The 15,881-nt window shown below is 38.2% G+C and overlaps 1 protein-coding gene across 1 annotated transcript in view; it reads left to right on the top strand.

Annotated features, from left to right (window-relative positions):
* Positions 1 to 15,881, top strand: part of TMTC2 (transmembrane O-mannosyltransferase targeting cadherins 2) — a 388,624-nt gene that overhangs the window by 297,827 nt on the left and 74,916 nt on the right. The window contains exon 9 of the mRNA XM_008683605.1: positions 629 to 710. Within this exon, the coding sequence (XP_008681827.1) occupies positions 629 to 710 (82 nt within the window). The remainder of the gene's footprint in view (positions 1 to 628; positions 711 to 15,881) is intronic.

Raw genomic sequence — 15,881 nt, forward strand, 5'->3', positions numbered from 1 at the left:
CTTCTGGGGATGATGGTAATGTTTACTTACAATTAAAACTATAGCTAGGAAGAAGTCCAGCTTTAGATTAAATCCTGGCTTAGGAGTATTTTAGTCCCAAATGGCATCAGCAAGGATAAGCAGTAGTTGCGTGAGATTCAATGAACTGTGACCTAGTTTCTTCGTATGTAAAGTGAGCCATTAGGACAAAATCATCTCAAAAGCCAAAATACTCCAAATTCTTTACAAGGAAGAAGAAATGAAGAGGAAACAAATGGAAGGGAGAAAATAAAATAGAAAATGAAAATGATGTTTTCCACCATTCCTTAAAACTATCTCATCCTTTTGGTTTTCGTGAAACCTTTTTTTCACTTTTTTCTCTTGCCTTCCTGGCCTCTTCTCTGATCTCTTTGATGAACTCACTTTCCCTGTCTATTCTTCTGATCTTGGTGTTTCCCAGGATTCTGACTTCAGTCTTGTCTCTCGGCATACTTTCCTCGGTCATCCTTGTTTAGATAAAAACAAAACACTTTTATGTGTGTGTGATGATTGGTAAGTAGACATCAGTCTACTTACTTCATTTGGGCTCAGGAGGTAAAGAATCCTTCATGATCTACTGCTGAATCATCCATTTTCTCTGTTTTTCAAGGGTCGTAAGAGTGAGGCTGAAAAGTTCTTCTTGAAGGCTATTGAGCTGGATCCCACCAAAGGAAACTGTTACATGCATTATGGTGAGTGGTTGATAGTTTTTTCCACATCCCCCACATTTACTGTTAATGTTGGTATGAGATTTAGGATTTGCTGGCAAAGAGCATTTTGAAAGGGCATGGACTTCGTTGTTGCAGATTTCGCCCCATGCTGTGGTCTTAGCTTCTCATTCAAAGCAGTCATGTTATCGAGGGCTATGCATTAAATTTCCCATTAGTAATTTTCATAGGACTTCAGTGGGGAGAGGCATTTTCACAGTTGTCTCTTTCAAGTCCAGTGTGAAGTGTAAATAAGGTCTCATCAGGAAAGCATCTTGCTCCTTGCATGATGCATGGTATAGAGCCAGAATATTACTCTTTTATATTTGTAAATGCTAACTTATTGTTCACTGACCGTATATATCATTTTGAGGTTCTAGAGGTTTATGTTTTGACCACAGAATCTTGCTTTCTGGAAAATAGAAATACGCCCAGGCCTCTAGATACCTGAGATTGGGATCAAGGATAAACCGTAAATGGTATAAAAGATGTCTTTCTCATTCAGTTTAGCCTTGGCCTTAATCAGTCCAGAATGAACTTATATAACAGCTCTGTCACACTCCACTCTATTATTACTAGTGAGTCATGTGTTAAGTGAGGTGAAGTATATAGCTAGTTTGGTGTTGGGTAAGATGTACTTATTTCTACCACATTTGTAGTTGGCATGGGTTTCAAAGAACCAAAAAGCATTTAATTTTCCTGATCCTTTGGGAGAAAAATGATTTTTTGACCACTCTTGTTGGCTTTGATGTGTTATTATCAAGTAGTAAACTGAAAGATACATGGTGGTTAAATCTTGAGGAAATAACTAATATCCATCTTAAAGTGAATTCTTTCTTCCATTTTACAACTGGTAAAACTAAATTCAGTGACAGGCTGTGAGTGTGGAAAAATGGAAAAAGTAAAACGAAGGATACACTTTACCAACCACGAGTCCATTTGTTTATTGACATTTTACATCTATGTTTATAAATCTCGGGTCGTGATGCTTTATCTTTCCAGCATAACGCAGCCTGTAATTTCACATGGGTTATTGCATAACTAGTCCGGATTTTGTTTCACAATGCAGTTATTGCCATGTTAAATTGGCAGTCAACTAATTTCAGTTTGCTGCAGAATTTATTTTATTTTTACAGGATTTCTCATATGAAGTATTTTAAATTAGATTTTCTCATGCATACTATTTTGGGCACCCCTACTGTGCATTAAAGTAGGTCCATGATTATTTTCCCTGAGTGCTAGAGAACTTCTTCTTACTGCATCTTTTGAAGTAGATTTTTTTTTCCCGTCTTGCCTTCTGTGTCTCCTTTACCTCAAACTAATTCTGCTTGATACATCTTCTAATCTTGTTCCCATAATTTTATTATATGCTTTAGGTTTTTCACAGTCGATTCCTTTACATTTTATTTGAATTGTAATGGGAAAAAGCACTGTTGTCTTCATTGTAAGAGTTTGCCTCCTTACTATTCTGACTTGTCTGTCTTTACCCACTTCTATTGTTTTATTCTTTTTTTATATGACATCATCCTCCTGATTTTTTTTTTTCCAGTGTTGGTGGTAGGGTGAAATTTTTGGATTTAGCTTTAACAGAAAATGCAACAAATCCTTTATCGTATAGTTACTTGAAAAATAGTGATAATGCACATTCTGTAACTGTGTGTGTAAAAACAGATTCTTCTTAGCACTCCTATATTATTTTAAAGTTTTTAGTGCACATACACTATTAAAAGTATATGTATTTTCAATGGGAGGAATGACTACATAATTCCCTATAATTTAATGAAAGAGTTTCAGTACTTTTTCCCACTCTGGAATGGGAAATAAGAAAGACTCAAGATGAAGCATCAAAAAGTAGTAATGAAGGGGGCACCTGGGTGGCTCAGTCGTTAAGCGTCTGCCTTCGGCTCAGGTCATGATCCCGGGGTCCTGGGATTGAGCCCGGCATCGGGTTCCCTGCTCAGCAGGAAGCCTGCTTCTTCCACTCCCACTCCCCTTGCTTGTGTTCCCTCTCTCGCTGTCTCTCTCTCTGTCAGATAAATAAAATCTTTTAAAAAATAAAAGGTAATAGTGAAGACAAAATAATTTACAAATGGACAGGAAGCCCATAACTGAATGCTTGATATTCTTCTCTGTGTTCTAAAAAAATGTACATTTGATTTAGGGGAAATCTTCAAATGACTGAAGTTTAGAACTGGAATTTTCTTTTAAATGGTCTGCTGTAATCCCTCTGTTGTACAAATAAGTTGACTGAAGCCTAGAGAAATGAAATTGGCTTGCCCAGTTTGTTTGAAAGTAACTAACCTTTGGGTCCCTTGATAACTGCCATTGCCTTTTCTTCTCTAATGTATGGGGAGATACACAAGCAGATATGCAGGTAGGTAAGTAGGTAGATACTTTGAATTAGTAGGTCCAATTATGCAGTTTTAGAATGTCAAATGCATATAATCATAATTCAGCTTAAAATGTTCAGGAAAGGATTTTTATTCATTTTAATGTGTATACAGTGTGTCTGATGGTGCACGGTACTGTTCTGTTTTCAGAAAGTGAGTAGTGCTATGTATGAAATAAATAGGGTGAAGTTATTTTTAGAAGGTGATGTGGTAGGAAATGGGGAGCTTCTTGACAGCAAGTAGTCAAGGAGAACATTTGTGAAGAGGTGATATTTGAAATCTGTAAGGGTGAACCAGCTATTTGAAGAGCCAGGTAAGAGCATTTGAGATAGAAGAAACAAAGTTCAAAGGTCAAAGGCAAGAGCAAACTTGTGTTGACAGCAGAGAAGGAAGGCACCTGTGACTGGATTATATTGAGCCAGATGAGAAGGGGGAGAAGATGAGACTGGAGAGAAAGCAGAGCTGAGTCCGTTGGGTTTTATCAACCAAGCTAAGGAGTTTGCAGTTTCTTCCTGGGGCAAATGAAGGTACCGTCTGGAGGAGACAGGACTAGGGAAAGGTCTAGGGGAACTCTGTTGCTATGTTTTAGTCAAGAGAAGATAGTTTAGACTTGGGAGTGGTTGTGGGAATGTAAATACTTATATTGAAAGTACACACACTTACTTGCTTTAGAAAATTCTAAGTTAATTGAGAGTGGAGAGACCCTGATTTTCATTTTTTTTTTTTTTTAAAGATTTTATTTATTTATTCGACAGAGATAGAGACAGCCAGCGAGAGAGGGAACACAAGCAGGGGGAGTAGGAGAGGAAGAAGCAGGCTCATAGCAGAGGAGCCTGATGTGGGGCTCGATCCCGGAACGCCGGGATCACGCCCTGAGCCGAAGGCAGACGCTTAACCGCTGTGCCACACAGGCGCCCCCTGATTTTCATTTTTGCACCAATATCTAGCATATTGTCCTACTCATGGTAATGTGCAATAAATGTTGGTTGAGCTCAGTTAGAGGTTCTCCATTTTAGAATTGAATGTAGGTTCCAAAATAGACCGAAAGTTTGTTCCATTAGCATTTTTATTACTTCTTGTCCAAGAGGATACATAATATGATTCCTATCAGTTCTCTGCCAACGTACTGGTTGTGGATATTCTTAGGATACTTATACCCACAATTGAATGAATAATAATACTTCCTCAGCTTAAAAACAAATGTTTAAATAAAATATGCATGTTGGTTTGTGTCCTTTTTTTTTTCCCCCAATACTTTTGCAAATGCCCATGAAAATGCCAGCATTGGTGAGTTATGTTCTATTGGAAATTCACTCTCCTGGGTGTTGATGTGCTTTTGATTTGCTTGTTAATAATACACATGACTTTGAAAATACCATCCATTTGGGACTAGACAGAGGGAATTACAGAATTTGTATTGGCTGCAATGACCATTAAAGGCAGTGTTTAAAAGTACTCTCAGTTATTTTTATTTTTAATCCACTAGTTTTGTGTTTTGGGGGAAGGCTTGCATGGCAAATTGTCTTTTTTTCTTCAGGTTGCCTTGCAACACAGAAAGCTAGATAGATTTATAAAACTGGTTCAATAAATTTGTTAAACGTAGGACTTTCTGGTACCAGTAATAGCTGGGATTAAGATTACTTATCTGTAAAGTGTGAAAGAGTTGATGTGGGCTTTCAAAATGTTTTTCTCTACTAAGATTTCATGTTGTTGCTAATATATACTCAATTTCTCACTGATCTTGCATCAAAATTTTAAAGAATGTGTATAAAACAGGTTTCAAACTATGGTATCAGTGATAGTATAATGTTGCATTCATACGTCATCAAGCTTACAGTGTATCCCATGTCCACATGGAACAAGTCATGTAACGTCTTTATGAAAATTAGTTTATAAATGTCGAAGACGAGGATTTGGTGCCTTGATGTGTCATTTGGGCCTGTAATTCAAGGGATTCTCCATGGTTTTCCCAGTGGCTCCAATGGAGAGCTTCTGCCAAAAGAATAGAAGTCAAGACAAGAAATCTTTCTCTTTTTTTAAGAATTAGGAGGAAAACCATTTTGTCAAACAGAATATATTATATTTTTTCTATGTGCATAGTAGTAAATTTTATGTAGATTGAAACAACTTAAGTCAATATGCATTTGTTATGAGATACACACTATGTATAAATCTGGGTAGATGGGACTTCATTAGGACAAAAGCATAAAAAATGAAAAGGAAGCAGATTGTGATAAATGCTCTTGAGAAGTACAGTTTTATGTAGACCTTGGGTGGTTTCTTCTTTTCCTGTCAATCTCTAACTGTATGTTTTTAAGAGTTAAGCCTTTAGCCTCATTTTCTTTATTACAGTTACACTCTCTGGGTGAAGTTGTTCATTCCAAGGGTTCAGCTATATAGTGATGAGTCCTGAACCTCTTGGTCCAACTCAGTATTTTTCAAGCTAGATGTAGGGAGACAACAGGGAACAAGACAGGCTCCAGCGGAGTTTCCAAGCTGGTAAGGGAGGCACATGTTGTAAAAATGATCATTTAATTATAATTTCAATTGATTTTATAAAGGAATAGAATGAAGGGGCCTTGATTTGAGGGCTGGGGTGCAGGAGGACTATGCCTGATGAACTTACACATAAACTATATTTGAATAAATAGTAGGAGTTCACCAGAAAAAATTAAATATATGAGGGGATATATTGGAGAAAATAAAGCAGAGAAAGTGCTTGATGCAGAAGGCACAGCATATAATCTGGAGGATTAGTTCAAGGGCAAAACTAGGACCATAGCTAGAAACTCTGAGAAGATACATTCTAGCTCCATAGGAGGAACATACAATTTATGAGAGCCGCCAGCTTATGAAATTAATGCCTATTGAAGATTTTCTAACTGTGAGTTTATAAGAATGCTAGAAAGAATTCAAGCTTTGGGAATGGAAGAGGACTGATTCAGACAACCATGAAATCATTTCTAATGTAAAGGGGCAACCATTTTGTCCTTCTTTCTCTTAAACCCATGGAGAAGTGTACAATTTTTTAAATTGTTGTTATCTGGATTATTATTTGGCTCTACTTATCAATTTTAGAATCCTGAAAACGTCTTACTACATTTATCCTGATCTTTCTCGATCCTATGTAACTCCTGTGAGGTAGGAATAGATCTCAGCTCCATTTGACTGAAACAATGGAAGTTCAGAATTCTCGAGTGATTCTCTGGATCAGAAATTTTCAACACACATAGTGGGAAAAGAACTTGAAAAGTCCAGCTCTGTCAAGTTCTAAGTCCAGAACTTTCTATTATTAATATTATAATCTGTTTGTCTTCAGGATGCTCTTAAATGTCATTTTAAAAAGTAGGTCCTGGGGTGCCTGGGTGGCACAGTGGGTTAAGCATCTGATCTCAGGGCCGTGCGATCAAGCCCTGCATCAGGCCCCACACTCAGCACAGAGTCTGCTTGAGATTCTTTCTCCCTCTCCCTCTGTGCCTCCTGCTCGTGCTCTCTCTTTCTCTCTCTCTCTCAAATAAATAATAAAATAAATCTGAAAAAAAAGTAGGTCCGGGAGGAAATTGTTAAAATGTTATATTTGATATTTCGTCAGTGAACACTGAAAGGGGAGGTTAAAAATGCATGATAGGTCAAATTGGAAAGAGGTCTGTATTTTTTATTATCGTAATTAAAGCTAGTCAGAAGATAGCAGTGAACTGGGGTTGATTGTGTTGTAACATTTTATTTTAATCACTTCATAAACTTCAAGAGTAATTTAAAAAATGAAACAATGAACTAAATAATGGTATTTCTTTGATTTAAAATGAAAACACATTTTTGGTGAGTTTTTGTGAAATTGTATTGACATACAATTATGTTTAATGCTTAAGACCAAAATATTTTATTAAAATATCAGTATTTGTGGCCCTTTATTGCTCCAAGGACAGCACACAGTTCACAGATGTAGAATTAGAACATGATATTTCTAAATGTCATTCCAAACTGTCATTTCTTACCTTTGATTTTTTATTTTTAAATTTGCTGTTATTACAATGTGTCTAATAGGTTAATATTATTTAATCTTTTTTTTTAAAGATTTTATTTATTTATTCAACAGAGATAGAGACAGCCAGTGAGAGAGGGAACACAAGCAGGGGGAGTGGGAGAGGAAGAAGCAGGCTCATAGTGGAGGAGCCTGATGTGGGGCTCGATCCCATAAAGCCAGGATCACGCCCTGAGCCGAAGGCAGACGCTTAACCGCTGTGCCACCCAGGCGCCCCAATATTATTTAATCTTTTTAATCTTCAAACCTGTGTGTATTTTACGTGAGGTATTTTTGCAAGCCTTTTGGAATTAAAACTTTATCATGAATAAAATGGGAAAACCAGGAAAGGGATTCTCTAAGCTTATAAGCAAAGAATAAAGGAAAAATTAAAGGCTTAATGTATTTCCAAAAGAAATACAGTTAAAGGACAAACAGTGAAGTGATAGGAAATAATTTCCATAAGATCACAAGATAAACATCAGTCTACTTAAGACATGAGAAGTTGTAAAACTACAAGGAAAACAGTATATAAAGACCGGGGGATATGAACAAATAATTCCCCAAAGAGGAAATATAACAGATTTTAAGATAGGTAAATATAGAATTTCATTAGAAATAAAGAAATTCACTTTCAAATAACAGTATATTTCCTTAAGTTACTCTAGCATTTATTCTCAAAAATTCTTATGAAAATATCTGTTAAGGAAATATTTTTTTCTGTATTTAAGATTATCAACAAAAGGTAGTAATTGGAGCACAGCATTGCTGTTTGTTAGAGGCAACAATGGAAAAGCATCTAAATTCTTGAAAAAGGAAAATGATTAAGTTAGTGTTACTTCCATTTGATGAAATATTTAAAATCCTAAGTTAAACTTATAAAGAACATATAATAACAGAGACAACTGCCTATGTTATTGTACATGAAGAGTGATTAAATTTTACAAAATAACTACGTCATTAGAAAAGCAAAGCAAGGACACCTAGGTGGCTCAGTCAGTTAAGCGTCCAACTCTTGATTTTGGTTCAGGTCATGAGCTCAAGGTCGTGAGATCAAACCCCGTGTCAGGCTCTGTTCTGGGTGTGGAGCCTGCTTGGGATTCTCTCTCTCCCTATGCCCTTCCCCACTCCACGCATGCACTTTCTCTGGAGGGAAAAAAAAAAGAAGGAAGAGAAGAAGGGAGGGAGGGAGGAAGAAAGGAAGACCGAACAAGCTATATTAATAATAGATGTTTTATCTTTTTGGACTCTTGCAGCCTTTTGGGGTGGGGGCAGGCTTAATTTCTTTTTTATATTTTCTTTAATGAGTACATTATGAAGGAATGTATATTTGATAAAATGTGAAAGAATAAGTATCTTTATCGTTCAGATAGTTGTAGAAAAGATATCAGGAAAATTATAGTAAGCAAGTAATTATGCAAAAATTATTTAACTGAACTCAACATGTAAAATTTAACATGTAAAAATTAAATGAGAGAGGAATAAAAAGAGAAAGGCATCTTGCCTAAATTCTCTATTAAGTACCATATTTCCATGATGAATTCATCAAATATAACAAAAACACAAGCATTTACTTAGGACTTTTGTGTCCTGAGAATTCTCATGGACTTTTCATTTAATCTCCACAAAAGCCTAGTGGGGAGGTTACCTGACTGTTTCCATTTTACGGATGAGCAAAGCGAAGTCATTGAGCTGTAAAGTAGATTACCCAATATTTCAGTGCCAGTTAATACTAGAGGCAGTGTTTGAACCAAGGCATTCCTGACCGTTAACATGGCACCGTCTCTTAATCACTATAGGAGATTAACAGAGATTTTTTTTCTGTCCATACATGCTCTATTGGTAGGTTTATTGATACATAAGATATGTATCAACTACACTGAAAGTTGGGAATCACCCCCCCCCTGTTTTTTATTACCATCACCTTAGGTATTAGGATTTCAACATATGGATTTGGGGAGGGCACAAACATTTAGACCAAAGCATCCACCATATTTTATCATAACTCTAAAAAAAAGAAAGATACTGTTGATACTATTATTATAAAATGTACAACGATTATAGGATGTTTCACAATATTAGGATGATTGACTCAATTCAAGTAATATGATATGACCTGACTCCAGCGTTTTGAGAATTTACATGAAGAGAAGTGTTTGGTTTCATGCTGGGCACATCTGTGCTCCTTAATGCTAGTGCTGTTATTGAAGTTCAGTATTCAACAGTTATGTTTCTGCACCAGTGCTGAGTGTTTTTATGTATCTTTTGTTGTTTCAGTAATCCAACACTGTGCAGAAATAATATTGTCCCTATTTTACAGACTTGGGATTTAAGGTATCAGGAGTGTACGTGACAATATTGAAGGCCCAGCAAGTTGGCAGAGGAAGGATTTGAACCTCCTTTGACTCTTAAGCCTGGGATAGGTTTATGGTTTGCCTTCCGCTTTCAAAGATATACTCTTACCAAACGGAAGCCTGGTGGGTCCCCACTGGTGGCAAAGCCCCAGGATGTTGAGTTTTTGGGGGACTGCTGGTGGAGAAGTACCTTCTCATAATCAGGTACTTAAAAGCCTCAGGAAGGAAGGGCCGCTTGAGGTCATCAAGATAGGGAGAGAGCGTGAAAGGTAGAGAGGGAGAGAAGGAGCTCATGTAAAGAGGAGTGAAAAGAAAAACGAGGGCACCAGACCTCACCCCACCCAGCATACTGACATTTTCTCATTTGCTCTTTCTGATAACACAGCAAGGTCATCCCCGTTTGCAAAGCAAAGAAACCAAGGTTCAAAATCAAAGAGTCATGAAAATAAGCACAGTGACCTTGCTCTGGGGATTCTAGCACTGGCTGCTGTGCCCCACACAAAGAAGACAGCCCCTCAGTATTTTTGCAAAAAAAAGAATGACTAGAGAAGGATGGACTGACCTTTAGTTAGTTTAACTCTTTCCTTTTCTCATCTCTGCTTTCAGTTTTTGCAGGGGAATAGAATCCACTTTGTTTTAAATCATAACTAGATGATGCTTTGCTAAGAAAAAGGTACAGTTAAGTACTAAGTTCATTTGGGCTGCTGTTAACAGCACAGCATACGTGGGTAGTTTATGAACAAGAGAGATTTATTTCTCACAGTTCTGGTGGCTGTCAGTTGAAGATCATGATGCGGGCAGATTCGGTGTCTGGTGAGGCCTCCTTCCCCATTGACAGTCTTCTCACGGTGCCCTCATGTGGTGGCAGGGGCAAGCTAGCTCTGTCAGGACATTAATCCCATTCAGGAGGGCTCTGGATTTCAAAACATGAACTGGGGGGGTGGGGGGGTGGAGGCACAAACATTCAGATTATAGCAACAATTTACATATTCCATTGACCCTGTCTTTGTATGGGACACCAGAAGCCACAAAAGAAGATGGTAAGAACTGAGTTAAACTTTAGGGAATAGAGGGTGCAGTGGATTTTGGAATGCGGCTCTCCCAGACCAGACCCTCTGTTGATTACTCCTTGAGCATGGTCTGCCTTTTGCTAGTCCCCGTGTTCCTCAATTTCTTAATCTGGAGATGATTGCAATCATCAGGTTGTGAGAATTCGTTTACAATTTTATAAAATAACTATCATGTCATATATGTTCAGTAACTTGTAACAATACCATTTATTATTTTTAAAATATAGTAGAACCCATAATCATATCTTAGAGAACGAACGAATCATACAGAAAAATTTTTGAATAAGGTATATGAAAAAGAGACAGAAATTAGGGGAAGAGGAGACAATAAAAATCTAGATATTAAAGAGGAATCTGTATCCATCAACATGCAGACAGAATGGAAAAGGAATAATTGTTTGCAAGAAGAATGAATATTATAAGTAACAAGTAATTGGGAACAGAGAGAGAGAGGGGAGAAAGAGAGAAAGCAAGGAAGGCAGAGAGCGGAAAAAGAGAGATACTGTTTTCCAGTCTTAGCTCTTTCGATTTAGCAGTTGAATGCACTTTTAGATTCTTGTTTATGTTCTGCCTTCCACTTAATTGAAAACAATTGTTCCCAAAGTTTGCTACCCTGTCATTAACTCTTCTGTGCCTCAGCGACACCTCCGTAAATGAATACATCAGAAGAAGCCATTGAGATGGTGTTGGAGGGCACGGTCCGGTCCGAGGAAGAGGATGTGAGCATTTGGCTCTTGGAGCCACCGGTCTGCATTCTTATTACCACCCCAAGCTAGTCCCAGAGGCACACTCCCTTCTTACTGACTTCCCCTGTGTTTGAGCCTCATGTCTACCTCATCTCTTTCCTTACAGTGTCCTTGTCTAGGAAATGACACTCCTCATCTCCATATCTTTGATTAGGTCCCATCCTCATCTAGTCATGTCTTCCCCTTCATCTTTAGGTGGTAAAACTCCTCAGATCGTGTGAAACCTAGCATGAACTTGTTTTCCTTTATATAGTGCACTTGATCTCTATTAAATCTACATATTACTTATACCTATAGTAGATTGTCCTAATCCTCCCTTCCTGCTCCTCCCCCCACATGTTCTTTCCCTAATGTCTTCTCTTTACTTCCTCCCCAGTCCACCGTCTTGTCCTCCTTGCCTCCCCTCTACTTCCCACTCTCTATCTGACAGTCTTCATAACTCCCTCAGTGGTTTTCTGGCATCTCATAACCCTTTTGGAAAGAGTCAGGGGAGAAATAAATGCAATAAAGCATCCCTAGTCTTCCTGAACTCCTTCCTGCTTGAGCACAGAGCCCTGGCCTGCTGCTCCTCTAATCTCCTTTGCGGTAGACACCTTCCTTGCCACCTGTCCAATTCAGGGCAAATTTTTGGTCTCATGTTCACATAGGGACAGATCTGTGCCCTCCCAGCCTCAAAGTGAGCAGTCTGGATTGCTCTCCTGGGCATCCTTTCCTTGTTCATCTGGCCCACCTGTTTTCTTGGCCAGTAACTACCGCACGTTTATCACATTGGGTTTGTCTCAATAAACCAGAGCCGTTATTAAATCAAGCTGCCAAGAGCACAAAAACACAAAGCAACAAAACTAATAGAAGGGAAGGGAAGAGAGATTAGTTTCATGTATTTTTTTTTTAAGATTTATTTATTTATTTGAGAGAGAGAGAGAAAGCACACATGAGAGTAGAGGAGGGGCAGAGGGAGAAGGAGAAAGAAATTTCACGCAGAGCCTGACGCATGGCTCAATCTTATGACCCTGAGATCATGACCTGAGCCAAAATCAAGTGTCAAACACTTACCTGCTTAACTGACTAAGCCACCCAGGTGCCTCGAGAGAGATTGATTTTATTTTTTTATTTTTATTTATTTTTTTTAATTAATGATTTTTTATTATGTTAGTCACCATACAGTATACCCCCGGTTTCCGATGTAAAGCTCGATGATTCATTAGTTGCGTATAACACCCAGTGCACCATGCAATACGTGCCCTCCTTACTACCCATCACCAGCCTATCCCATTCCCCCACCCCCCTCCCCTCTGGGGCCCTCAGTTTGTTTCTCATAGGAGAGAGATTGATTTTAAAGAGTAAGAGCAGGGGTGCTTGGCTGGCTCAAGTGACTCTTGATACCAAGGTCATGAGTTGAAGTCTCATATTGGGCACAGAGATTACTTAAAAAAAAAAAAAAAAAGGCTGGGTGGCTCAGTTGGTTAACACCATCTGTCTTCTGCTCAGGTCATGATCCCAGAGTCCTGGGATCAAGCCCCTGCATTGGGCTCCCTGCTCAGCGTAGAGCCTGCTTCTCCCTCTCTCCCTGCCCTTCCCCTGCCTTCATGCTCTCTCTTGCTTACTCTCTCTATCTCATAAATAAATAAAATCTTTAAAAAAAGGTGGGGGGGGTAAGAACATACCTAAAAATGCAAGGAATTCTCAGACATTCAGCAAGCCTTCCTTCATAGAAGCAAAAGAGATGATTCCCCTCCATATTTTTAATCCTCCCAGGTCTAATTAGCGTACATTAACATCCTCCCTTTGGCAGCATCTCCTTTGGGCAGGTTGTCTTAAATCCTGAGCATTGCATTATCCCCAACCCTGTCTCATCGGGAGTGTTTACTCACCTTCCTTAATAGAAACACTCCATAAAGGGCTTGCTTCAGTTCCGCCTTACCCACCTGTCTTGTTACCATTTGATGTCACCAAAATCAGCCCGCATATTTCCACCATCTTCCAGGCTTTTTTCCCCTGTTCCAGTCATCTGAATCTTTGAAAAAGTTTAGACATGTGCTTCTGGCTATTCTTTTTCATGACCTGGCTGCTGATTATATGACTAGTGCCACTGTGTGAAAATTCAAGTGATACTTTGCCCTTGTGCCCTTTACTCTGTGTATATTCAATATTAATTATAAGTTGAACAAAGGCAAACAAACATTTACCTCCATCCGGATATGATCCACTTAGCCTGTGAGACCTTGCATCTCCTCAAATTTATATCCGTTTTGTGGTTCAACTATCTCCATAATCTCCTCTTTCCTCTACTAAGTTGGAACTGTTTGAAGGATAAGTGTTGCATTTATCTTCCCCCTTGTCCTCTGCAAGTATGACTACATCTATGTGTATTAGGCACAATATACATTTCTTGGGTTGGATATGTTAATCTGTAGTTTCTTCTTTTTTCCAGACTATTGAATTTATTCCAAAGTACAATGGGATATAATAGATTTTAGCCAAATTGCATAGTTTGAACTATTCTGGAATTAAGGTATCTTTGAAGGCGTGATTGATGCCTGGACTATTTGTCATATTCCGAGGGAAATGCAGAGATCTAAAACCAGGGCTGTCATGTTGCTTATATTCCAGAGGCACTGTTCATAGAGACCTCACTGTGAATGGCAACCTTGGAAATTTTGCAATACTCAGCATGCTGTGGCCATTTACTGCAGCCCTGCCTAAAATCACTCTAAGGCGAGAGGATATGAATAGGCAAGTGCCTGGTGACCTATGCTGGCTAGATTCTAGCTGGCTCTTGCAGATCAAGAAAGTAACCACATGGAGATATAGGTAATACAGTCTTGTTATTGAATGTGTAGTTATTAGATCCCCACACTGTGCCAAGAAGTAACAGTAAGCCACTGTGGTATCTGGGGGAAGAGCACTCCAAGTGGAGGCAATGGCAAATAAACACCCTTGTAGCAGGAGTCTTTATTTCTCCAATGTGTTAGGCAACAGCAAGAGGCCAGTGTACATTGAATAAGTGACCAAGAGGGAGAGTAGTAGGAGACAAAGGAGATGAGGTCAGAGAATGGGGTAAGAGGTTGGGGGAGGAACTCCTTGATGACTCTATTAGGCTGTGTAGTCCAGTTTAAGGGCAGTCACTTTCCCTAAGTCAGCTGTAGAATGATGGGCACTGACTCCCATTTTAATAGGATCATTCTGACTGCTGTGTTGAGAATACCCTGTAGGTCAAGGGCAGAAGTTTGGAGACTGGTTAGGTGGTTATTGCTGCAATCCAGAGTAACGTGGTGGCTTGAGACAACGTCCTAGTGGTAGGAGCCAGTCAGTTGTGGATCTGTTTAGATGGTCTGATGTCTTCTGCCAAGGGGAAGTATTTTAATGCAAATGTTAAATTCTAGCTGTTATTTTATAAATAAGATTTTCTTGTCTTTCAACGTTTTTTAAAGCTACCTATGATTTTTCCCAAAGAGAATTGTGTCATCATGACACTTATTACAGATTGTTGTAGCTCCTTGATTGAGTTGCACTGATCAAAATAGTGAATTTTTCATATATTTTAGTAAGAAATGCCAACCCCAACTAATCTGGGGAGTTCATGTGCAAAACTTTTACAAAGCAGTATTTGAGCGTAGGCTTATGGTCAGCTTACATTGTTATGGATTTCTACCTTTCAGGCAGTTTTTTAAAGCCAGGAATTAATGAAGGATTGATCTTTACCAGCTTGTCATATTGAAATGTTGGTACAGATCCACCAAGTAGTTTAAATGGTTCAGTTAGAGAATTGTCCAGAGAAGAAATGGTATAACTGTAATACAGAAGCACTTGAGTCCAGAACTGTCAACTGGTGTTTCCCTAACATTCTTTGTATCTGCACCTCTAGAGAATGCTTTCCCTTTAAATATCCTTTTCTGTGTTTCTCTACTCCGATTACTTTTTTTCTGTTATTTCTCATCTTGTTTTTGCTTTTGTTCTTCCTTTGATTGAAGACAATTAAATAAGATGATGATAATTAACTTGGGTAAGACAAATTATAAACCAAACAAATAATGATGAAGTGTGGTAGCACAATATATACATGAGAACAAAATATATTTTACTTAAGATTTTTGTGATTTCTTTATTTGAAATTCTGCTTAATTATCAAACACAAAGAATGTGTTTGTTTACTACATGTGAAAGAGAAGTGATTTCTCATAACTGTTCAATATATGAAAGATAAAATTCTTAAGTTTCCTTATTTTAAGAGTTTGAGAGAGTAAACTTGTATTTATTGCATATATCTTATTAATACAGCTGTATCTTTCTATCTACACACATATATATAACATGGTCATTATTCTCTGTAATTTAGGGAAGGTCATGCTACATGTAGTTGATTGACCAGAAGATCTTAATCTAACTGGTGGCTAATTCCAGACAGGGCATCCAGAGTATGGTACAAAACAGTTTTTTTCTTCCCATCAGACACTGGTTCTCAAACTATGGACAATGGAGTAGCAGCATTAGTAGGAACTTGTTAAAACTCAAATCATGTTCATTCCTCCTTTGTCAAATGAATTTGTCAGGGGAATGAATATACAGTGGGGAAAA

Source organism: Ursus maritimus, unplaced genomic scaffold (genome assembly GCF_017311325.1).
Source record: "Ursus maritimus isolate PB19 unplaced genomic scaffold, ASM1731132v1 scaffold_21, whole genome shotgun sequence".
NCBI classification, from domain to species: Eukaryota; Metazoa; Chordata; class Mammalia; order Carnivora; family Ursidae; genus Ursus; species Ursus maritimus.